The 23,137-nt window shown below is 49.9% G+C and overlaps 2 protein-coding genes across 9 annotated transcripts in view; both read right to left on the minus strand.

Annotated features, from left to right (window-relative positions):
* Positions 1-5,775: 5,775 nt before the first annotated feature.
* FIGNL1 (fidgetin like 1) lies at positions 5,776-16,291 on the minus strand. Of its 5 annotated transcripts, XM_088797641.1 has the most exons (5): positions 16,169-16,257; positions 14,659-14,792; positions 14,149-14,245; positions 8,830-13,573; positions 5,776-6,225 (listed from the first exon to the last, which is right to left on the minus strand). In XM_088797641.1, the coding sequence occupies exon 4, from the start codon at positions 13,543-13,545 to the stop codon at positions 11,515-11,517; it is 2,031 nt and encodes a 676-aa protein (XP_088653767.1). In that variant the 5' UTR covers positions 13,546-13,573; positions 14,149-14,245; positions 14,659-14,792; positions 16,169-16,257; the 3' UTR covers positions 5,776-6,225; positions 8,830-11,514. The 5 variants fall into 5 exon arrangements, with proteins under 5 accessions (XP_088653767.1, XP_074197155.2, XP_019587135.3 ...); XM_074341054.2 differs by lacking the exon at positions 14,659-14,792 and having other exon boundaries at positions 16,169-16,291; XM_019731576.3 differs by lacking the exon at positions 16,169-16,257 and adding an exon at positions 14,920-16,162 and having other exon boundaries at positions 14,149-14,792.
* A 1,338-nt stretch (positions 16,292-17,629) lies between these two features.
* DDC (dopa decarboxylase) overlaps positions 17,630-23,137 on the minus strand; it is a 51,666-nt gene continuing 46,158 nt past the window's right edge. For 3 of the 4 annotated variants that reach the window (XM_074341055.2, XM_074341056.2, XM_074341057.2), the window contains exons 12-15: positions 22,440-22,538; positions 20,398-20,499; positions 19,087-19,290; positions 17,630-18,029 (exon numbers count right to left, since the gene is read on the minus strand). In XM_074341055.2, coding sequence (XP_074197156.2) covers positions 19,090-19,290; positions 20,398-20,499; positions 22,440-22,538 — 402 coding nt within the window. In that variant the 3' untranslated portion in view covers positions 17,630-18,029; positions 19,087-19,089. Of the gene's footprint in view, positions 18,030-19,072; positions 19,291-20,397; positions 20,500-22,439; positions 22,539-23,137 lie in introns of all 4 variants that reach the window. The other variant, XM_088797643.1, reaches the window with a different exon arrangement.

Genomic DNA, 23,137 nt, shown 5'->3' on the forward strand with positions numbered 1-23,137 from the left:
CTTGGGGAATGACTCCAGGGAGGGTGGCAAGTGGGTGCCAGAGACAACAGGCTGGGGCCCCGACAGAGAAGTAGACAGAAGAAATGGGGAACTCAATGCACCACGGGGCCCAGACCTCAGCTTCAAAAATGCCAATTTCTGGGCCGTATTTTCCTAGAGAGGAAGGTAAAACCTCAACTGTGAAGTCCCCTTGCTTTTTGCACTTTGGGGACAGGCCATGGACAGGAAAGGCGACATCCCTGAGCTCTGTCCCCTGGGGCTGCGCTCTCTGGGGCCAGTGGGCGCTCTGGGGGAGCCGGCTGCTCGGCCCCTCGTCCCGTCGCTGCTCAAGAAGCCAGTCCCCTGGGTCCCTCCTCCTGGGCAGCAGGCCCCTTACAGGCCAGCAGAGGGGCTGTGGCCACCGGGCGAATGGGAGCAGATGCAGCTGCCAGGGTCCCTGTGCACAGCTGGGAATCAGCCGCCCGGGAGGGAATTTGCATACGGAGGATTATTTGGTACCAAAGCTGTCCCCTGAAGTGAACTGCATGGATCTCGGTACAGTTAACAAATTTCACTTCTCCTTTCCCATGTGTTGTCAAACCAACTTGATGTGACGTTGCCTTGTGTGAATTGTCCAGAGATGTTGTTTCTCCCTTCCTGAGTCAGCCGCAGGCCTCCTCTCCGCTCTGCCACATCCCTGGGCCTCAGACGGTGACACCGCCAGGGGTCCTGTCCCGGCCTGCTCCCGGCACAGGTGGCCACGCTGGGCAGTGCCTGCCCGCCCTCCCTGCCAGCGGCACCGCCCGCAGCGCACTCTGGGGACCATGTGCGGGGCTCCTGGGCAGCACCACGCCGCTGCTCCCTGCACCTGCGGCAGCTTCCTCCTCCCAGCATCCCTCCGGCTTCCTGTGGGCGAGGGCGGGCCCAGGCCCCCGCAGTAGGAGGCCTGTGGTTTCAGGGCCCCATTCCTCTTTCAGGGCCTTCCTCCCCTTGGGGCACTGCCCTTCACAAAACCTGCCGGGCTCCCCTCTCAGGCTCACGATCCCTTTGTAAAACTGGTGTCCCCATCCCCAGGGTAAGCAGTTGTATGTGTCCCTCCACTCACTGACAGGAAAACCAAACTGGTTTGCTTCTGAACTCAGGGATGTGTCCATCACTGCGACCCCGCACGGTCAGGCACCCTGGTCAGGCTTAAGTCCACAGGCCAGAACGACATCTGGCCCAGCCCAGACTTGACCCCAAGCCCAAGTCATCGCTCCAACCTCCTCCCAACTTCCAAGTCAGGCCTGATTCCCAGGCACGCGCAGGTCACAAGGCCCGCTGGTGCTGGGATGGCCTGGTGCTGGGATGGCCAACTGCTGCTCACTGTACGTAAGTCACGTTGGTGCTTCTCCAGACCAGGCCGCTGTGTCCCCGGGAGCCTTTGCGAAAGTCTGTGTCAGGGCTCTCCTGGGGCTGTGTCGAGTGTCCACCTCCTCCACCAGACTGCGAGGAGAGAAGTCTGCGCTCAGTCGTCCCCAAACCCTCAACAGCAAATCCTGGGGTCAGGCCCAGCAGCCCTAGGACACCGTGTGGGGTGCAGGAGGGACCCTCTGCCCTGCTCCCTGAGCCCGTGAGGCCGTATCCTGCCCTAGATGATGATGTGCCCTGGTCCATGATGTTTCCTTCTCAAGTCCCCTCCCACCTTTCCACTTGCTCCAGGGTCAGTGTCGCTCTCCCCAGAGAAAGGCAGGAGGCAATGGGACACAGGCCCTGGGCTGTGGTCCTCTCAGTGTCCTGGTTTTCAGGTCCCCTTGGGCAGTCTCCTCCAGGACACAGGCTGAGCAGTCCTGGGGGAAAGGCACTGACGTGGAGCAAAAGAGCTACGAGGCGGGGAGGCAGGCGAGCCGGGCTCCAGAGCACGTGGGCCTAACCCTGACAGGCCCAGGCAGAGAGGAGATGCAGAAACAGTCATAAAAAGCACTCAGAGCCAGAGCAGGCAGAGAGATGGAAGGCAACAGACAAGCCAAACGAGGAATGAAGGCGACCAACAGAAAACAGCAACACATGTGGTAGCTGTTAATCCTACTGCTTCAATACTCATCTCCAACGTCACTGGTCTAGGTGCGCCCATGAAAACAGAGACTGTCACAGTGGACCCACAGAGCAGGCCAGCTGGATGTGGCCTGCAAGGACCCCGCTCTAAATAGAAGGACACAAGCCAATGAAAAGAAAAGGGAGCCAGGAAGACACAGCACGCCAGCACTACTCAGAAGCAAGCAGCGGAGCTGCACTAACTTCAGACGGGGTGCACTTCAGAAAAGGGGACGGCTTCGGGGACACAGAGAAGCATTAGGTGGTGATAAAGGGGCAAGTGCTGCAAGATGGCTCACAATCCTTAACGTGCGGGAGGCAGAGCTGACCAGACTCAAGGACAGAGACGACCCACTATGACAGCTGGAGACTGGACCCCTCATCAGAAATGGGCAGACCCAGCAGGGAGCGAGCCGGCCAGGACGCAGCCGCCCTGAGACACAAGGAGTCATGTGGGTGAAGGAAGGCGGCGGGAACCGAGGCAGAGGGCAGCATGCGTGCATGTGCACACCGGGGGACGTGCAGCCCGCTGAGTGTGGCTCGTGTCCTGGGGGGCACGAGCGGGAGGAGGGTCGGCGCTGAGCCTGCGAAGGGCCCTCCGCACCCAGGCTCAGCAGGGCCTTGGGGAAAGGGGCCCAAGAGGAGGCCCCCGCCCAGCGCTGGAGCTGCAGGCCCGGCCGGAGGAAGGCGCAGGTGGGCGTGAGCATCCATTTCAGGTACTGAAACTATGGCTAGGGAAGCACAGTGACTTTGTCAAGGTCACAGAAAGTCACCGCTGAGCCACATTTCCTAAAGCCCTTTATGAGAAGTACAAAAGGGAGGATGGAAAAGCCACACACTCCTGCCTCCTCGGGAATCAGGGGCTACGCAGCATCAAAAGGCTGTGGGAAGGGTGACTACAGTTATCTAACCCAGCTGCCCACAGATGGGTTTAACTCCCAATGCCCCACCACCCCTTTTATTATCATCAATATGAGTATCACTCCAGGAGGGCAGAGCTGCAGGGCACGGCGGAGCCACAGCCAGCCTGTCCCGTCCCAGGAGACGCGTCCCCAGCTGTCCCCTGGTACAATGTGACACCCTGCCACACACTCATACTCCGTTTAGGGCTGCATACAGAGCACCTGGAAAGGCAAGGCGCGACTGGACTTGTCAACTGTTTGCCTACACAAACAGCTTCCTTTTTCACACCTGTAGCCTGGAGATGCCAGAACCTACAGGTTCATCCCCAAACAGAGGTTCTACACAGAATGACACTTTCCCACAGGAGTCACGGGAGGCTATTCAAATTTAAATTCATTAAAATGAAATAAAATAGAAATTGCATCCCTCTGTGCAATAGCCACATTCCACATAATCAAGAAGCCACGCGTGGCTCCGGCTGCCATGTTCGCAGCAGACGTGACACCGTGGCCTCATGTGGAGGGCTCTGTGGGAGTGCCTGAGACCCCCATGCCTGCCTCGCTCCCAGCCCCCAGTGCCCACCCCCTGGGAGAGGGCGGTGCCCAGCACATTCATTCCTGCCCCCAGCAGCCCACACTCCCAGCTTGCTCCCCACTAAGCCTGCCCTGGCTCCTGAATCCTGAAGGCAGCCTTCAATATTCAAATTATGCAGCAACTTTCACTTCCAGTTCCTTCGTTCTGCTGGGGACCAGGCCTTCCACTCTGCCAGCCAGGGAAATCACATTTGCCTGAGGACATGCGCTTTTCATAAACAGGCTCGCTGGTCCTTGCAAGGTGTTGGCTGCCGTGGGAACTGCCTTTCCCCCAGTGCTGCGGATGCCCCGGGATCTCCGAGATTTCCACCCCATTTCCGGTGCCTCTGAGACCTGGGTGGGTCCTCCTGTGACCTCCAGGCCGCCCCACTCCGTGGCAGCAGCAACCTGCAAAACAGAAACCGCGATGGGCAGGAGCGGAGGGTGGGATTTCCAGCAAATAGGGAAGGACTTGCTGGTATTTTCTTGCAGGATCATCCTCCTCTCAGGAGAAAAAGAGGAAAAAAAGGCCCATCTCTGTCCTCTTGCTTCTGCTTCTCCTCATAAACTGCTTGCCTCATTTCCTTTGCAGTTAGAAAACGTTCCTTGTGAAAGCCGCTGTTTCCACACGTTCACACAACGCGCGGACTCCGGGGTCCCAGGACGCTCTCCTTGCCAGTCCCCCTTTGTGCCTGGAGTTTGAGCTCTCCTTGAGGCTCCGCTTGGGGACAAACACCCACTCAAATCATCTGGTTCTTCCTTCTGTGCAGCTTGTCTTTCTCCACTGGACCCCAGGGCCAGGTGGGATGCAGCCCTGGAAGGGTCCCCGGAGGACTGGGCCTGGGGACCTCCCAGCAGGGCCTGTGACCGTCAGCCAGCAGCAGCCAGAGGAATGTCCCGGCGTCTCTGCACCCTTGCTGTAAAATACAGGACTGAGGGTGCGGGAGCCGCACGGAAAACCGAAGCAGTCCCGAGACGGGGTGGAGTGAGGGCCTGTGTGCGGAAGAACTGCCTGACCTGCCTCCTCGGCAAGCACAGATCAGAACTGCTCACCCCGAGAGTAGGAAAGGTTAAGTGAGATAATAGGGGTGAAAAAAATACTTGCAAAATGTCCTACCAGGGAGCAGTTCCTGACTGAGTGTCTTTCGTGCTGAGGTGCGGAGGACTCAGGAACACTCTGGTAGATAAGAGAAATTTCAGTAGCTCACAGGCTGAAAGGAAGCTGGCCCTGGCCTCCCTGCTGTATCTCCACCATTTCTTTGTGTCCAGTTGACCAAGAAAAGAACAACTCACTTAAAAGAGATTTGAGGCACTTTCCACATAGATAGAAGCGAGTGTCATTGAAGGTTCTGCTGAAAACCTCCCAGTAATATATAGGCAGAATATTCAAGAAAATCGAATTAAGCATGTATTTTTTTTAAGTGCAGTACATTAAAAGACAAAAATGAAGAAACTCACAATTTGAGCTTTTTAGCAAATAATTAACTGAACGTTTTCTAACATCTGAGTTGGAATTCCTTCAAATGGTATCAAAATTGAAAGGGGTGTAGACAGCGGTGCCCAGGTCTTCCGGGAGCCCCGGGGAAAGCTGAGAGCAGCTCTCCACCTAGTGGTGATCGGATGCCAGTGGCACTCAGCAAATGCAGCTGGCTGTCAACCTCGGATTCTGGGGGTCTTTCAGCACCAGCCAGGGAGAGCCATTTTTGCACACCTCCCCCTCACCCCATGACAGACGGACAGGCTGAGCCCTGGGGCTGTAAAAACATAGCCCAGCAACTTAGCAAGTTAAGGGTGGAACAGGTTTACAACCAGGTAAATGTGTTTTATCATTTCTTATGGTTTGATTTTCAAACACCATTAAAATCAGTTATTTAGCTACTAAGCCTCCTGAGATGGGTCCCTGCATGAAGTCGGCTAACACCAAGAGTGTGGCTCTCTGCCACCCAATGGGGCTGTGGGAGGGCCTTGCATTGGCCCCGGCTCTTCTAACCTTGGTGGATGTCCCTATCCTAACCCTGGGGGGCCCACCATGAGCTCGGCTGAGCTTCGCCCTGGCCTGAGCAGGAGTTCAAGGAACTCACCCGCAACAAGAACGAGGCCAGATGTCACGCCTCACACTGCTGTCCCTTCGCCCTTGGCCTCCAGGTTCCCGGAGCCGAGAGGCTGACGTCTTGGCAGGAGGAAATATATCTTTGGACCCTCGTGTTCAGTGGCTGCGTCTGCGAAATAAACTGGCACTAGACATATCAAGAGGAGAAAAGGCATCTAGTTTTATTTGAGGTTAAAAAGTTGACATGGTATGGAGGGGCCTTCATAGAAGGAAGAGAAAACCCCCTGAGACGGCTGGGTGTGGAGGCTGTTGTGCCATTCGGACAACGGTCAGGGTGACGTGAGTCTCCCTTTGCTGACAAGTATAGATTCGCACTGAGACCCATTCTGTGGCTGGGCTCTGAGGGTCCAGCCCTCTCGATGGCACTAGACAGCGTTGTAGCCTCATCTGGGGAAAGGCTCCAGGAAAGGAACAATGTTACATGTAGGCTAGGAGCCTCCTAATAAGTCTGCCAAATAGACTCGGTTCTCTGTGCACAAAAGGAGCAGGTCACGCTGAGACTGTATTGTGGTTACGTACGACGTTGTCACAGGGGAAACTGCACGAGGATGCGAAAGACCTCCGACGACTTCTGCAACTTCTTGTGGTCTGAAATTTTTAGAAATAAAGCATTTTTAAATGAATAAAAGTTATTTTAATCAGACAAAAAAAGGTGTGTGAGCTGCCACGTTTTGAATAAGGAGTGGGACCCTGGAGTTTTCAAACAAAGAACAGCTACTGGAAAGGCGCTCTGGGATCTGTGCAAGCAGATCATAGTTTCTTTGACTACAAGCTTTTTAGGGGCAAATACACAGTCAGGAGGGAAATTCTGCACAGTAGAGTATGTTTGAGTTTGAGGCCACAGATCCAAGTGTGCAAGAAATACAGTTTTACTGGCTGGATTAGTTCTCTGCTGCTCCATTCAAGGCATCCCCAAACTCAGCAGCTTCCACCAGGAAACATGTTATCTCAACTCCTGTGGGTGTGGAATTCAGGTGCAGCAGAGCTGGGTTTCTGGCTCAAGGTGCCTCTCAGGCCAGTCAAGTTGTTTGTTTGGGCTGAGGTCTTATCGGAAGGCTCAGCTTTAATTCACTTTAAAGCTCATTTACATGATTGTCTGGGTTTACTTCTTCTCATGCTATTGGGCGGGAACCTCAGTTCTTGCTGTTAGCAGAGACCTCCCTGTGTCCTTGCCAAGGGGGCCTCTCCAGAGGGCAGCTCACAATGTGGCAGCTGGCTCCCATCAGCGTGAGCAGGTGAAAAGCCAGAGAGGGTGAATAAAGCTGAAGCCACGATCTTTTTGTGAACCAATTATGGACGTGATATCCCTTCACTTCTGCTGTGTAAGGTTAAGATTACAGGAAACCTTGAACATCAGATCCTGGGAACATCCTAGCATCTGTCCACCTGCATCCACCCTCTGGCCTCCAGTGATTCTACCCTGACACCTGGAAGATACACTCACCCTCCACACGTCTCATCCGACTCAAGCATCAACTCAAAGTTCAAAATTTTATCACCTAAGTCCAGTCCAGTTCAGATACTGCCAAGGAAGGAACGGCTCGAGTGCAGCTCCTGAGGCACAGCTTCTCTTGATCTGTGGACCAGCTAATGGTCAGGGCACATTCTGTGCCCTGTCACACACAGTGGCAGGACAGGCACAGGGCCACAGCTATCCGCATTTGCTCAAAACGGGCACCAGTCGGCACAGCAGCCACTGACCCAGAGCAGCTTTGAAATCCAGGCAGGCAAACGTTGGGAGTGTCTTGACTAACTTTTGAGGCCTGAGAATAATTTCCTGTGGCTCTTGGCTTTGCCTGCTGAGTTTGGGTTCTGCCCCCTGAGCCATCGTTCCTTTTTCCTAAAAGGTATTTGCAGGTGATTAGGTGTATCAGCCTGTTTCCTGCCAGGAGGACTGTGGGGGGTCTGACAGATACCTTTCGTTTTCACTCCCTTCATTTGTCCCTGTTGGGCTAAGCTGATAGTGTTTCTGCTGAATCCATTTTCTCAAATACTCTACAGGCCTCCTGGGGATTTCACACCATTGGATGAGTCTTACCCAGACCTTCTGAGGTCACTTTCTCTACTGCGGCCCCTGTAGCATGACTGACAAGCGGCTTCCTAGAGGCCTTCTCGGGTAAGGAGAGGGTGTATGAGGCACCAAGCCTCAGACTGCTGAGCTTTTCATCCTTCTTAAGTTTCGCTGAAAGGTTGTATATCACACCTCTGCTTTTCCCCAACACACATTTTCCTGACAATAAATCTCTTAATTTTAGTAGACATTGAAAGCACCTTATTTCTCCAAATACTAATCAGGAAGCTTCAAATAATACTTGAAAAAAAGTACAGAGAGAAGAGGACAGGAGGAAAGGGAGAGTGGAAAGAAAAAAAGGAAAAATGTTTTAACATATATTATGTCCCTGCTATTTCCAAATATGTTTCTCATTTACTCCTTATCGTAATCTTTAGGAGACATTATCCTTATGAAAATAAAACAGGGAACACTGAGACACGGAACACCAAGATTCTTCAATTCTAGTATCTAGAATTCTATATTCTAGTTTTATAGGAGAGTCAGTTTCCGTGGCTTCACTTTTGACCCTGGGACCGCGCATACTTTCAGTTACCATCATAAATGTGTTCGGGTTTTTTTCTCATGCAAAATTCAGCCTTGTTTGTTTTTTATGTTTTCTCCTTTTTCAAGTTGAAAACTCATCTTTAAGAAGCTCATTTATCTTAAGCTGATAACATCATAAATCAGGGAATTGGTTTCCTTACTTTTAAAAAATGTCCTATATTCTCTAGAACATTATCAAGTGTGTACTAGGTTTTACATAAATTAGCACATTTAATCCTATAAAGGAAACACTATACTGAATTTCCTATTTCTTAGGACAGATATATCGGCCTTCATTCCTTGACTAGGGTAGAATTTTAGAAGAATGTTAAGTAGTAAAGTTTAACTTTAGTTGCCTTACGAATGCCCCTCTCGCGTACGAAGGCTGCCAGGACAAGCTCTGCTCGATGCTCCCCATGCTGCTCCACGACCCGGGACCTACCAAGCCTTTTGATGGTGCAGGGGTTGGGCTCATGGCCGATTGCCCCCTTGCCTGGCAGTGATGCCAGGCTGCTCTGTTGGCCCAATCTCACTAAGCTGTTTTTTGTTGAATGAAAATACTGACCATAATGATCAATCAAAAAAGATTCACTTACTTGAAAGAGAAGCTGTGGACCTCATTCAGTGGTGAGCAACCTGGAGTAACGTCTGACACAGAATGTGCACGACGGGTCACAGTGGGACTGAGTCAGAAAGAATCTTTGAAATTAATTACACAGCAGGATTAAACTTTTCCAAAATACTAAAACAGCTCATGAAAAACATTTTTTTTTCATTTCTATGTGCACAATTGCAGAGTGGATATTGTGTGCATTTTCCACTCTAATTTAGACCGGCTGAAAAGAATAATGAAGTACTGACATACTTATTTTGCATCTACTAAGCTTATCCATTAAAATAGATTTATCTGCACCATTTCCCTTAAATTGCAACTGCGCCCTACTTTCACAGCAATTTTCTGTATTTTGTGAAATTGCTTCCAGAAGGTTCTCACACATGGGGGTTGCAGTGTTCCACTGGGTCAGAACCATGTACACGGTCAGGCCGTTTCTTCCAGATGTGAGTTCAACATTATCTGTAACCCTGAACTCTGGTAAAATAGAATTTATCCACTTCTGTGGTCACAGCGGTAGTGGCATACATATATGTCACTTGCTCAAAGATTCCTTTATAAAACAGGTTTATTCCTTAAAATGCAGAAGAAATCTGTATGCGTCTCACTACTTTTTAAAGCAATTTTGACAGCTTTGCTCAATTTGGAGTTTGATGAATGACTTCTTGCTATGGATGCTGATTCTGAGAGGTTTACTTCTAAATACAATCATATACATGCAAAACATGAGCTTTCAACCTGTTTTTTAAAGATTTATATGCCATTTGGTTCTCTTTTCAGCCCCATTTTCATACGCAATCCATGTTTTCTAAGAGAAATTTATAATGGGGATTTTTAATTCTTGCCTCTCCATCACTTACTAACGAACTGATCGGTACCAAAAAACAAAACACAGAAAAGGTTAATTAACAATCTTATGTTTAATACTTTAAAACATGATTTAATTGAGTCTTTAAAAGAGTACATTATTGTAAACGGTCAAAGCAAGGCTACTGTGTGTGTAAAGTCAGAAGCAGGAATTCTCTGCCCTACCCGCTCCCAGAGGGAAGCCCTGTCACAACCTCCTGGCGCTTTCTGCGCGCCTTTCCTCACAAGTCGACGTCATGAGTTCTGCGCAACCTGCTTCTTTCACTGAACAACAGAGTCCGGGCCTTCGCCTGACTGCTGTACAGACATAACCTGTGTAAAGCCCCATGGAACGGATTTAACAGTTCTCCACTGATGGACATTTATTATCTCTGTTTTCAGATACTGAAATGTTTCAGGGAACTTATTTGCGTAGTATAGGTGTCCAGGAGTGGAATCAGTTTGGGGCACAGATCAAACTGCCTTCCAGAAAGACTAGACCGAGCTGTCCTCTTCCCACCAGGGTGTGGCAACGCCCCACTTTCCAAGTCTTTACTAACACTGTACTGTCAATACTTTCACATTTTTGCTAGTGTTTTAATAGTTTATAGTTTCTAATTTTATATTTGATGTTTCTGGCTCCATGTGTAAAAGCTTGTGACTGGCATAAAGGTAGTACAGACCACCAAAGCAGTCAACTTATTTTTGTTTATAATAAACAAAAGGCAGAGAGCCTAAGGTCCCGAATGCCGAAAGAGAGAGAGAGAGAGAGAGAGAGAGAGAGAGAGAGAGAGAGAGAGAGAGAGACATTACAGTCCACCCGAACAGTGGAAGCCCAGGCAGTCACATAAGGGAAGACACGCAGACATATGTGAACATGAGAAATGATGATGATACACTTTAAAGAAAGAGATCAGGCTCCAAAAGGCCCCGCATAGCACCGTCCTGCTCCTGTATAAAGCACCTGGAAGAACCAATTCTCAAATGTTAAACTGTGCCCAAAGTGGCAGGATTAACAGTGACTTCTATTTTCTTTTTGCTCATCTCTACGTTCTAATGTTTCCACAACAAATGTATTTTTTATAAAACTGAATGGTCCATTATACAAATCTGCAAACATTTATTTTTGAAAGAGACCAATCAATACTCCAGGCAGTGAAGCAGCATCAAAGAAAATATTATTAAACATCACCTGTCCCCTGGAAAACATTCTTCACCTGTCAGTTCTGTCTGATATTAGACTACCCTTTGCCGTCACAGAACATGCTTGACTACTTAGTCCCAGTAAGGGAAGAAAACAGTAAGAGCTTACAAACCAGACAAAGTGAAAACTGGTACTTTCACTCCAGCTTTAGGTGAGATCTTAAATTTATTAAGCAATGCTCTGTTTCAAGTGTAAACCACGACACGAGCTCACACTAAGAATTATGTGGTCTTCAGAAGAAACTTTTCCCAATAAAACATGTATATAAAACATACATCCTCATATACAAATACGATTTTCAAAAGTTTCAATTCAAGCTCACTATTCATTATACATCTTGAAAACAAAGACCTATTAGAAACAAAACAAAAAAAGTTCCCTCGTGTTTTTTATGAACAGGCATATACACACCAGGTCATAACTGGAAGAAAAACCAAGGCTTTTCTTAGCATACGCAAAGTCAATCAATTGTAAAATCTGAGCTATTGCCATTCTATTTGAGGTATCAAATTTGGAATATACACCAAAAGTACAGTTAACAAACTCCCAGTTTCCTATGCTAAAGAATGGGAAAGACTATACTACAAGGAAGCCACCTTTTAAGTTCATGTGTCCCATTTACTTTCCACTACCAAAAGTTTTATTCCAGTTTTCATAGAGCTCTAAGTCTTTTGGAGACACGCTCGGTCGCACAGTTCTGAAAGCATTTTCAAAATCAACGTAAGCTATTGGTGGAACTTGGTCTGGTGTGATCGTGGCAATGTCAGCTGTCTGTAAGCTGCGGATGGGACCGAGGGACGCCTCTCTGCAAAGCTGTGTCATGTCTGCACCTGAGAACCCATCAGATTGCTGCACGACCAGCTCAACTTCCTCCTCGCTGAGACAACACTGCTCCTTGGACATCAGGCTCAGTACTATCTGTTTCCTGGCTGAAGCTTCTGGGAGCGGAATGTAAAGTCTCTTCACTAACCTTCTCCGGGCCGCCTCATCAATCTCTTGAGGCCGATTGGTTGCTCCCACCACTAGAATACGGTCTTCAGAAGATGTGGTCGCCCCATCTAACTGAATGAGAAACTCGGTTTTTATCCTCCTGGAAGACTCATGCTCACCATCTCCCCGCTGTGATAACAGGGAATCGATTTCATCAATAAATATCACAGCTGGTTGCTGACACCTTGCAACAGCAAACAGCGCTCGGACCATCTTCTCCCCCTCGCCCACCCACTTGGAGGTCAAGGAGGAGGCAGAGATGCTGAAGAACGTCGCCCCAGACTGACTGGCGATGCACTTGCCAATCAGAGTTTTGCCAGTCCCAGGAGGGCCAAAGAGCAGAATTCCTTTCGGGGGTCCTCGCAAACCAGTGAAGATGTCTGGCCTCAGCATGGGCCACACGACTATCTCCTTGATTGTGGCTTTGGCAAACTCTACCCCTGCAATATCTTCCCAGTTGACTGGGGGCCCATGATCCATAATCTCATCCATAATCAGCTCGACCATCCTGGGCTCCAGGTTCCTGAGCCTCTCGTCCACTGGCTGTGCTGGTCTTGGAGGCCCAGCAGCGTCGGGCTTACACTGCACGCCCCCACTCAGGTCCCCCCCGTCTTGTTTAGACACAGGAGGGACGAACTTGCCAAATATCCCTCGGGACCTACTGGCTCCCAGAGACTTTTTCACACCGCCATAGGAACACCCTGACGAGCGCGGGGGTTGCTGGTGCTTTTTTTGCTGATCTGCCCATAATTGTTCTTTAGCAGTCTTAAAGGTTGGCAGGCCGCTCTCCTCTCTTTGGCCATTATCTCCTGTTTTACTAAAAGCCTTATTCAGCACTGGGGTGGACGGCGCATCAACGGCACCAGCAGCATAGAAAGCTTTCCTTTCCCATGGATTTTCACAGCCAGAAGGAAAACAAGACTGATCAGATGCGCACATACTCCATCCTCTGTGGGCTTTTGGAGACCTGCTGCTCTCCTTTCCAGCACTCCCAAACAATGGTGTGCCATGGCATTTGGCAGTGGCCAGTTCCCCAAGAGGCACTGAGAGTGTGGGACAGGTCTTTGGGGTGTTAGTCACCGGGGGTGTCTGGGCATTCTGAGGGCCCTTCGGAGGATTGCTCTCTGGGACGTCTTGAGTCCTGTCTGCACCATGAGCTGAGTTAGTTAAGGGCTCACTCTCCCCAGCACCACCACAAACACTAAACCGATGAGGCTCGAAGGCAACGGCCCCTGCAGGGACCACGGCTAGCGCACTGGCGGGTGCCAGCGCGGGGTCTCTGCACGCCCTGCCAGCTCGCATCAGCTCCTGGACGCTACTCATTTTGAAAACATTACTTACTGACAATCCAGACTGCCACTTGCCACTGTCAGTTTGCTGAGATCTCGCTGACGTTAAAATGTTTTCCGCATAGTTATTCAAGCCAGTTTCAACATTGTCAGAGTCAATGATTGCAGAATATTTCTCCGCATATTTTTTGAACAGTTTGGCAGCACAGAGCTGGGAGGTCTCCGAGTTCGCCCAGGCATACTGAATGCGCAGGATCTGTGCCCGGTAGGCATCCGCCTTCCGTCCTGCTGCACACACACCAGACGTAACTGCAAAGTAGTTCTGCTGCCATTCACTCAGATGCACAGACCTAGAGCTGGAGGCCGGCATGCTAGAGGCTCTATAACGAACGACGAAACTAAAGAAGAATCAATAAGAAGAAGAAAACAAAGATGTGATACTTCAAATGTACTTTTTAAATCTCAGCTCTTCTGAAGGAAGGTGTACTGGATTTGTCATTTATGAGGTAAATTTACATGGACAGACCATTTGCAAGGGAACTATCTAGTTAATCATAAATTTCAAGCATTCAAGATATAAAAGATTAAAGACCCAACTTAATACTTCATTATGGGTTAAACTCTTTTAGTTATACGATAATTTTCCCTGCAAATAGGGAAAGCTTTCACATGGTTTAGGAAAGGATTTATAATTAGTCAGCAAAAGAAAGGCAATATGGAAAAACAATGGAACTATGGACAAACAAAGCAAAACAAACCAAGCATAGGGTTTAAGTCTGATCACCAAGAAAAATTAAATGAATGATTTTAAGCAAGCCTCTTACTATCGTCAAGTCTTCAGTTTTATGTGTAAAGTGAGTGAAATCACTGTGAGAATCAGGTCAAATTATGAGTATAAAGACGGTCTGAAAACTACTACTATCAGCGCTATGCCAAATGTAGACACTGGGGCTGAGAGTATCAAGGAACTTACTGGATCCCAGAGCCGGTTAGCACTGCACAGAATCCCCACACAGGCGGCTTCACCACAGACAGGATGCACTTCACCTTGAGCAAGGTGCTCCCTGACGCTACCACCACAGGTCACAGCAGCATGGATCAAAAATATGAATGACCGTCATTATGTTTTAAAGGACTTATTCGGGAATGAGCATTTAAAACAGGACGCCCCAGAATCACTCACAACTTTCCAAATTCAAATGAAGTATTAAGAGGTGAAATTGTCATGACAAATGAAACATGAGAACAGGTTAAACAGTCTGCTCCTCAAGTGCTTTCATTTCAGATTTCTTCTTGCAAATTCATTTTAAAAGCTTCCTTACATTTTTAGGTTATTTTAACACAAGTATAGATGAATGTATCATATTGCTGGATGTGCAGAACTTACCTGTCACCACACAAGAAAAATATGTAAGACAACTTTTAAGTTTCCTAAAGGCATTGCAATAAAGTGAAAATCAAGAACTCATGTATTTTAGTTTACCTTCCAAATTACCGGTAAATACAGCTTAAGAATCAGTAGGTTCTTTTAGTGCGAGAGCCATATTTAACACAGCTTTGTAGCTCCCATAATGCCCTCCAGAGACTACGTCACATTGTAGGTAGGTGTCCCTAAATCTTGGTTGAAAAAAATAAAGACACTTAAGACCCAGAGAGATTGTAATTTGCTTAAAGCTATAAAGCCAAGTAGAGTCAAAAGGAGAACCCAGGCCTCTTGACGAGCAGTTCGTCCCACTTTCCTCACCACTTTAACATGAAACGCAGCACTGGACATGGGAAATTTAAAGCGGTGACTTGGACAGTAGTTGTCACAAACTTTCCCATCACCATGAACACGCTCTTTCTCTCCAGGGCTTCATTCCGCTTTATCACCTGATCCTGGAATCCCTCCAACAGCTGAGTTCTGGTCACTGTTCCCAGAACTCGGTCCTGGGTCCTTTCCACCTTCGCTGCTTCGTGCACCATTCGCCTCCCACGTGTTACTTCTTCCTACCAACTCAATCCCTCATCCAACAAGCATGGAAATGAATGACAAGTAACTGACCAGCCAGCACCGATCAATGACACGGCCTGTCACTGAAAGGTCACTGTCCCCGTTACCTGTTCCAAGTGCCTTTAATATTTATGGCGTTTCCCAGCTCTAAAAAGTTATCCTTCATTCGCACTGACATACGCATTGCATCGCAGTTGTTTTTATTCTGCTAACTTGCTGCTTATTGTAAGAACGTGACTTGTCTCTCTAACCAGCTGGATGCGTCTGCAAGGAGGGCTCCCTGCTGCCACGTTTCTATCCTCCCAGTTACCGAGAACAGGGCGTCCCCTGGAATAAAAGCCAACCCGGCCGAGCTCTCACTGCGCGCCGGGCAGCCCGCCGGCCCCTCGGGAACCTCCGACACCCGCAGCGGCAAACAGCCCGGGACGCGCCCGCCGCCCCGACCTCCCGCCGCCCCGACCTGCGTCCCGGGCGCAGCAGCGCTGCTCGGCCGCAGGGGCCGCGAATCCCGCACGACGCTCAGAACAGCGCTCCGCACTGAGGGACACGCATCAAACGCTGCTCGCTCCTCGCAGCAGCCGCTCCGAGGGGTCCCCGCCTCCGTTCTGAGCGCGGAGACGACGCCGGGTCCCGGGTCACCGCGCGAGGCCGCAGGGAGGGCCGGCGGGGCGGCGCGGGGCGGCCCAAGCCGCGCACACGGCTCGACTCCGGCCGCCCAGGGAACCCGGCGAGGTGGCCCTTCGTCACCGCCCGGCCTTCGGGACACGGCCGCGGCCCGCAGCCTCCAGGCCCCGCAGCCTCCAGGCCCCGCCCCCAGAAGACACAGCACACGAGCCCGACCGCGCGAGGGGCGCTCCCACAGCAGGGACGCTCCAGGACCCCGGCCCTCCCCCGCCGGCCGCCCGGGAGGGTCTGCGGGGGCCGGGTGGCCCTCCGCACCTCCAGCCCCTGCCCGCGGCCCCGCTGCGGCCCCGCCGCGCCTCCCCGTCTCCCCGCTTACCTGCTGCCTCCGGAAAGTGCGCGGGCCGGTCGATAGCGTCCGCCCACAGCCGACAGTCCCGGGCCGCTGCGTGCGTGCGTAGGTGCGTGCGTGCGCGCGCTGGGCGGAGCGAGGGCGCGCGAAGTGGGCGGGGCGCTGGGCGGGGGCGCTGGGCGGGGCGGGGCGGGGGGCGGGGCGCGGGGCGGGGCGCGGGGCCGGGCTCTGCTCGTGCCCCTGCGGTTGGGTGAGGCGGACTGCGCGGTTCTGCTGGGGGAGTCGCGCTAACTGTGCAGCCTCTAAGGGTGTAGGTAACGTCAACTATCTGCTTGTCACTGTGCACTGCTCCATTCTTCAAGTCCTAAATAAAGACACGCTGCCGCCGACGTGCACTAAATCAGAGCGTTCCCCCACAAGGCGCTCACCTGGACGCACCTGGGCGGCACCCAGCCCTCTGTCCTTGATGGTCCCCGCGGTCCCGGCCCCTTCCCTCCGCTGGGTGCGTTACCGCCTGAGATTTGAGCAGAGTGGGTGCAAAGCCGACGTGCTTTTTAAAGACAGAATAAGGGGACAGAAATACCTGCTGTGAGTCCCGCAGCTCGTCCACTCCAGAGCCGCGACACCCCTTTTCCCACCTGAGCGGAGCACTTCCCGGGAAGACTGAAAAGCACCCCCTATTATTTTGGACTTGGGCTTCCGAGAACAGAACCACATTTCGATTAGTTTAGTGAACTGCGATTTCAGACCAAGTAACAGAATAGCCACTAATAGCGACCTGTGCGGTAATTAATGTCGTTATGTCACATAAGTCTGGAGGTTGGCAGTTCCAGGGCTGATGGCACGACCTAAGGATGTCATGAAGGACCATCTTTCCATTCTGCCGTCTTTTCCCCAGGGGATTTTCCTCCACAGGCTTGTCACCCCCTTGTTCCAAGAGGACCCCCACAATCCAAGGAACACAGCCTCACATGATGTATTCAAAGCAGGAACAAGGGGCCAAACTGGAGCAGGACCTGTCCCCCTGAATGCTTCTCTCTTGGAAAAAGTAAGATGGCGTTGCCCAGAAAGCCCCGGTAGCTCCCTCTTTCTCTCTGAGCTCAGGCTGCCCTATGGTTATTCCTTCTTGAGAAAGTGACTCTCGAGTGGGGGATGGAGAAAATGACTGTTGAGTAGCAACTAACACACTTGACACCTACGTCACTCAAAGTAGCCCACCCTGTTGGTGGTGTTTCTACTTTTTATGCTCCTTGATATTGCTGTTTATTTCTCTAGAAGTTGGAGTCGTCTCCAGGTAAAACTTGCATGTTGTTAAACTATCTAAAACAGTGCCTGACAGATAGATACTAGGCACTCAAGAAACATTTGTTGAATAAACTAATATCCAAGGATATTAAAGCATGCCATATCTTTGGCTCTTTTAAAAGGATAAGTCCACGTTACAACCATCGGTTTGTGGAACAGAATGCACACCAGACACAGTTACCATTGCATTTCAAATTGTTTACTAAGCACTGAGCCACAGGACAGAACAATTTAAATACAGAGGTATAATCTCAAGTCCTATAACAATAGACTGCCCCCAAAAATAGTTCAATAAGCCTTTCCCACCAATGACAACTTCAAGAGCACGAAAACCTATGACTTTTTTTAATCAACAAAAATCACAGCCAAATAATGAATAAAAGGCATGTCCACTGGGATTAACTTTTCATAGAACAAATAATATTTCTTCTTTGATGAGAGACTGAACGGACGTAATCACAAGCTTCTGGGTAACTGGACAAAGACACGTGGAGACACCTACAGCCTTGGTCCCATGGAGCCAGGATGATGTTTATTTTCCTCTCACTCCAGTTTTCAGATATACTTCTTTTCAGCTTTTGCTCTACAGGGGGAAAAAATAGCATGAACATATGAGTACATTCAAAAAAATTAAAGAAGCAAAATTTTGCATACTTCCATTTAAGCAAAGAGGGAATATACAATTTCTCCAATGAGATGCTGTGCAATGTAAGAGTTCAAACTGGGTGAAATGAGTTTTTATTGCTGACCCAGCTTCTCTCTGACACATTTGACAATGTCAACTGGAATCTGTGCTCTGTTTTCTATGCTCTGTAAAATAGGGACAATTCCTTCTTTCTGTCAGAACGGATCACATGGGTTTGACATGATAGCCTCAACTACGCACAAGTCAAACCATGGTGTTAATATTTTCATTGCTCTAATGAATCTGGTCAAACCAGCATAGGTGCACTGTGATTTACTACCATATCCAGCATTAAAAAAATTAAATCCTGTTTTTACCTTTTGAAGTGATAGCAGTTATCTGACTCCAGAGTAACTGGGATTTCTGTCAGATGCATGCCTTTGTTTCTGGTCATTTTTCAGCACTCTAGTCTCTGCGTGTTGTTGTGGGCATATGGGAACACGATCATGGTACGCTGCATCCTGATGCGATGTGTGCAAACATACAGGTTGCAAAACTGCTCATCAGGAGTGTTTGCCTGACATGACTCTGTTTTGTGTGTGTTGTTGCCGTGTTTCCCGGAAAATAAGAGCTCACCGGATCGTCAGCTCTAATGTGTCTTTTGGAGCAAAAGTTAATATAAGACCCGGTCTTATGTAAGATATAGTATATTATATATATTTATACTTATATTATATTACATTATATTATATTGTATTATATTACATATTATATAAGACTGGGTCTTATAGTAAAATAAGATTGGGAAAGTTCTAGAAATGAGGGAAAGTTATAGAAATATACCATTGATCGCCTCATAGAAGGATACAAAGTAAAAGTCTGTCTGAGGTTCTAAAGGATCATTATAGTTCCTTCTGGTTCTCCAGCCTGGTCAGGGTGTGGTGTCACCATCCTCTTTTTACGTGGAAGAAACTGGTCCCACCAGTGGGGACTTAGCTGACCTGCAGCTGCCCACCTTTTACTCCATCCCTGCTGCCAGCAGGTCAGTTGCCAGCCCTCTGATGTGCTCCCAGGCCAGCTGCACGTGGGCAGACTCTACGACGCGGGAGCAGATGGCAAAACGCAGCACAAACTTGTCTCGGAGGTGACACGGAACCAGGTGGATTTTTTTGGCACCATTGATTCTTTCCAGAAGAGCTTCATTCAGTTTGTTGGAACCCTGAAGAGATCAAGAGAGTGGTGCCACATGTCAGTGAAAGAAGCCACCTGACCACTTGCCTGTCATTTACAATGGTAAAATTCAATGAAATGGTAACTCTGTGGCCCTAACAGACTGCAGCCTCTCCCTACAAGACAGTTTCTTCAGGGTGTAATGTGCTGTCAAAAGATGACTCTTCCACGGTCCAAGTTTTTAAAGAAAAAATGAAGATTCTTACATATGGTATCTATAAATTGATGAGCTTAAACAGCAAAACTGGGATTCTAATGGCAGCAGTGAAGGGGTCTCACTGAAAGACCTAGAAGAAAGTCTCAACAATATAGAAAACGAAGCGTAGCAGTCAACTTGTTGCTAGAATCTGGGAAATGACCGATGAACTAGAGGACCCAGGGACCACTGTGGATTGCCCTCTGGCAGGGAGCATCCCTCCAGCATGAGGCAGGGAGCCCAGAGCCCCACCCTCTACTTGACTGGACCAGAAGGAAGGCTGTACCACACAGACCACGGGAAGCCATCCTTTCTGCCAGGGTGCTCCCCTCGGCACTCATTCTTGTCTCTCTTCACACACCCCCCCTCAGTCTTTCTTGTTTCCGGACAGTGACTGCATCCCCAGGAAGCTGTGTAGTCTACATAGAAGGGGCTGGAAGCAGGGCCTTGCATCCTTGGTCAGGTGAGCCTCGCATGATTGTGGTGTTTGTGTCCTCGCTCTGTCTTGAGATTCGAGAGGCAGGAAGGACAGTGGGAAGAAGAAAGTCCAGTTCTTCCCAGGTGAAGACCTGAGGATGCTGGAAACTGGCCTGAGCCCTGTGCCGAGATAGACAGATGGAGGGGACAGTGAGCATCCTGGGACAAGGGTCTGCACAAGCAAGAAGTGTCCGAGTCTGGCTGAGGAAGCGTGAACAGTGCCTGGAGAAGACTGTGCATGGGGCACAGTGGCAGGTATGTGGGGTCACAGCTGGGACGCCTAAAAGGCACACTGGAAAATGATGCGGCCGAATTCGCTCCTCTCTGGGGAGCTAAAGCAAGTTTTTGAGCACAGAAGTAATGAATGATACCCCTCTGTCACAGTCAAAAGAAATGAAGAAGATAGAATAGACTGAAGCATACCTTTAGCCGAAAGCAAACCAGCCCCAGCGTGACCTCCGCACAGATTTCAAAACGAGAGTCCTGGTGCACGAAAGACTCAAACTCGTGGGCCAGCTGGACGTGCTGGAAAGGGAAGGGAAATGTGTCTGAGCAGCTCATCATGACTTAATTCAGAGCTAACCACCTAGAAAAGCTTGTTAGGCTGCCCATCTATAATTAATTCATTATGTGCTTTTAGCCATTTTCTTCAAGTGTTCATGCCATCCACTCAACAGCTGTTCCCAAACAGATTAAAAAAAAAAAAGGTGTGTTACCATGGGAAAAATGTAGTGTCTTCAGAAAAACACCAACCGTCATTTTCTTCTGCTCAGGGACTGTTTTTATCCCACCAAAGCAATTTTAAAAAAAAATAATTTTAGAATAAATATTGCAAAGAGGCATTTGAACATTCTAGAAAAGAGATGGTGGCAGCTGTTGAGTAGCCCCTGTGTGCTAGGCAAGTGCTGATGCTTCTCCTCAATGCCAGACTCACAATAACACACCTCACCAGCGAGGCAATGATTATACCCATTTTGCAGATTAGGAAACTGAGGCCATACTCTCACACAGCTGCCAATGCCAAAGCTTCAGTTCCTTGGTCGCCATGACTGTTTGTTACTCGACAGTTTTGCCATCCTGAGAGATAAGAATATGCCAGTCCCCATCACATTCGAGAACGGCCTTCCTCTTATTGAATAATGTCGCTTGATTTGACTTCTAGATGTGTATGGAGCTCAAAAGCTAATTCAAATAGTATGCGTCCTGAGCACGAGCTTTCCATGGTCTAGCTGTAGAGTATGTCTTGCTTATTCTAAACCCAGGTGCTCAACATGGTGCTGTTACTGGTAGGTGCTCAAGGAGCATCTGAGCCTAAGTACTGGGGCTCAGTGTGCTTGGGACCAAAAGACCATTTATATGAGCAGTTCCCAGTCACATAATAAACCGCGTGCCACTAGAGGGCGGCAAAGACTGGGAGCTGTCTGCGATTCCCCACAGCTGGGTCCTGGACCAGCCACACAGCTGCCTGAGGCTTGGATGTCCCCCACTCTTCTTTCAGGCAGGATTGGGTACCCTCCCCGCAAAAGCTGAATCTTCATTATAGTTGAGAATATGGTCTCAAATGAGGACGGGGCTCTCTACCCACAAACTCTGTCATACACACACCCCTTTTCTACCCCTCCCCACGTAGATTCTGCTGCCCCTGGTTTCTCCACAACAACCTTGCAGGGCAGACGTGGGCCATGGGACCTGTCACAAAGGAGGGGCCTGGAGACATCCTACCAACCCGGAGGCTATACCTCAGAGCCACTTGTGTGCTAGGACTTAAAATGAAGGGCTGGCCATGTCACGGTCACTAGAGTTGGAAACTGCAGGTGTGTCCCGTTTCCGTGAAGGCTGAGGACCTCTGTGCATCCACATGGGGCCATGGCTGAGAAAAGACATCAGGGTGGGAGGGACTCAGCTGGAAACAGCTGGCTAACTGGGTGGGCCTTGGGCAAGTCCCAGAACATATTCAGGGCTCAGTTTCCTCAATTGTTTAAAACAAACAAATGATGGGGCAAAGAGAAGATGGTTGGTTCTCACACTTGAGTACCCCTCACAGCTGGGACCCAGCCTGAGAGCAGGTCGTACCTCTGCTGCTGGGCTGGGGCACCTTTGGGAACCACCAGGCTAGATAACATCATCCCCACCCCAACTCTAGCTTTCTCCGTTCCAGAAGGTTCTTGGAGAGAAACCTAGTGTGTGCTTGCTGTTGCCATTGTTGACTAGACCCTGCTGATGTGGCTAATTACCAGCTACATGGTGTTTTTACTTTGACAGTTTCCTGGGCCCCATACCTGCAGTCTTCTTGGAAGTGTCTTGAAAGAGCCGTACTCGTACATTGACCACCTTAATATGCCCCCATCACAATAGCTCAAACTACCCCTGGTCACTTACTTGCTTATTAGGATTTCTTAACTCATTCCTAAAGTCCCCTAAGACCTCTGTGAAGCTGCCCAGGTAAGTAATGAAGACAAACTCACTTTGCGGATGTAGGCCTGCAGCCCGGTGACTCCGTACATCCTGAAGACAAACCACAGCTTCAAAGAGCGGAACCTGCGGCCCAGCGGCAGCTGCCAGTGCTGGAACGAAACACCAAGGGAGCCACAGTGAGGAGCCGCGAGGAGGGAGAAGTGGGTCTCCTTTGACCCATCACTCCGCCTGTTTCTCCTAGAAGCCTCGAACTCCCCGAGGCCCCCCTTCGCTGCCCTGTGGCTGAGGAGCTGGCATACTGCCCTTCAGCCAGAAGCCGTCCTCAGAGAGGAGCAGGGTGTTTCAGGTGTGTCTCAGAACAGCAGCTCACAGCAGCCTGCAGGATGGTCATCGCGGCGTGTATGTGTGTGTGTGTGTGTGTGTGTGTGTGTGTGTGTGACCATCCATCTGTGCCTCTGTCTCCCTCTGCAGCCTGGGGGCCAGGAGGGAGGTACGGGGCTTGCTCACCTCCAGAAGCTGCCAGAACAGCGCATACTCCTGGCTGGGAAAGGAGGCTGCCTGCAGAGGGGCCGGGAAGGGGCAGCGCCCGGAGCCCTTTTTATGCACTCACGTTGCTCTCCCTCTGCCCGGGCTGTGGGCTTCTGACTCCCGGCAACAGCACGGAATAGAGGGGCCGCACGATGGAAAGATTACGTCCTCCTTAGAGGACTCTGCCTGCGGAATCCCTGTCCCCCTGAGGCAGCGTCAT

Source organism: Rhinolophus sinicus, chromosome 4 (genome assembly GCF_057876585.1).
Source record: "Rhinolophus sinicus isolate RSI-liver-muscle chromosome 4, RSI-T2T, whole genome shotgun sequence".
Lineage (NCBI taxonomy): Eukaryota > Metazoa > Chordata > Mammalia > Chiroptera > Rhinolophidae > Rhinolophus > Rhinolophus sinicus.

What these genes read in the sequence shown, in the direction of transcription:
- FIGNL1 (XM_074341054.2), bottom strand. Translation starts at nt 13,545, where the DNA reads ATGCCGGCCTCCAGCTCTAGGTCTGTGCATCTGAGTGAATGGCAGCAG.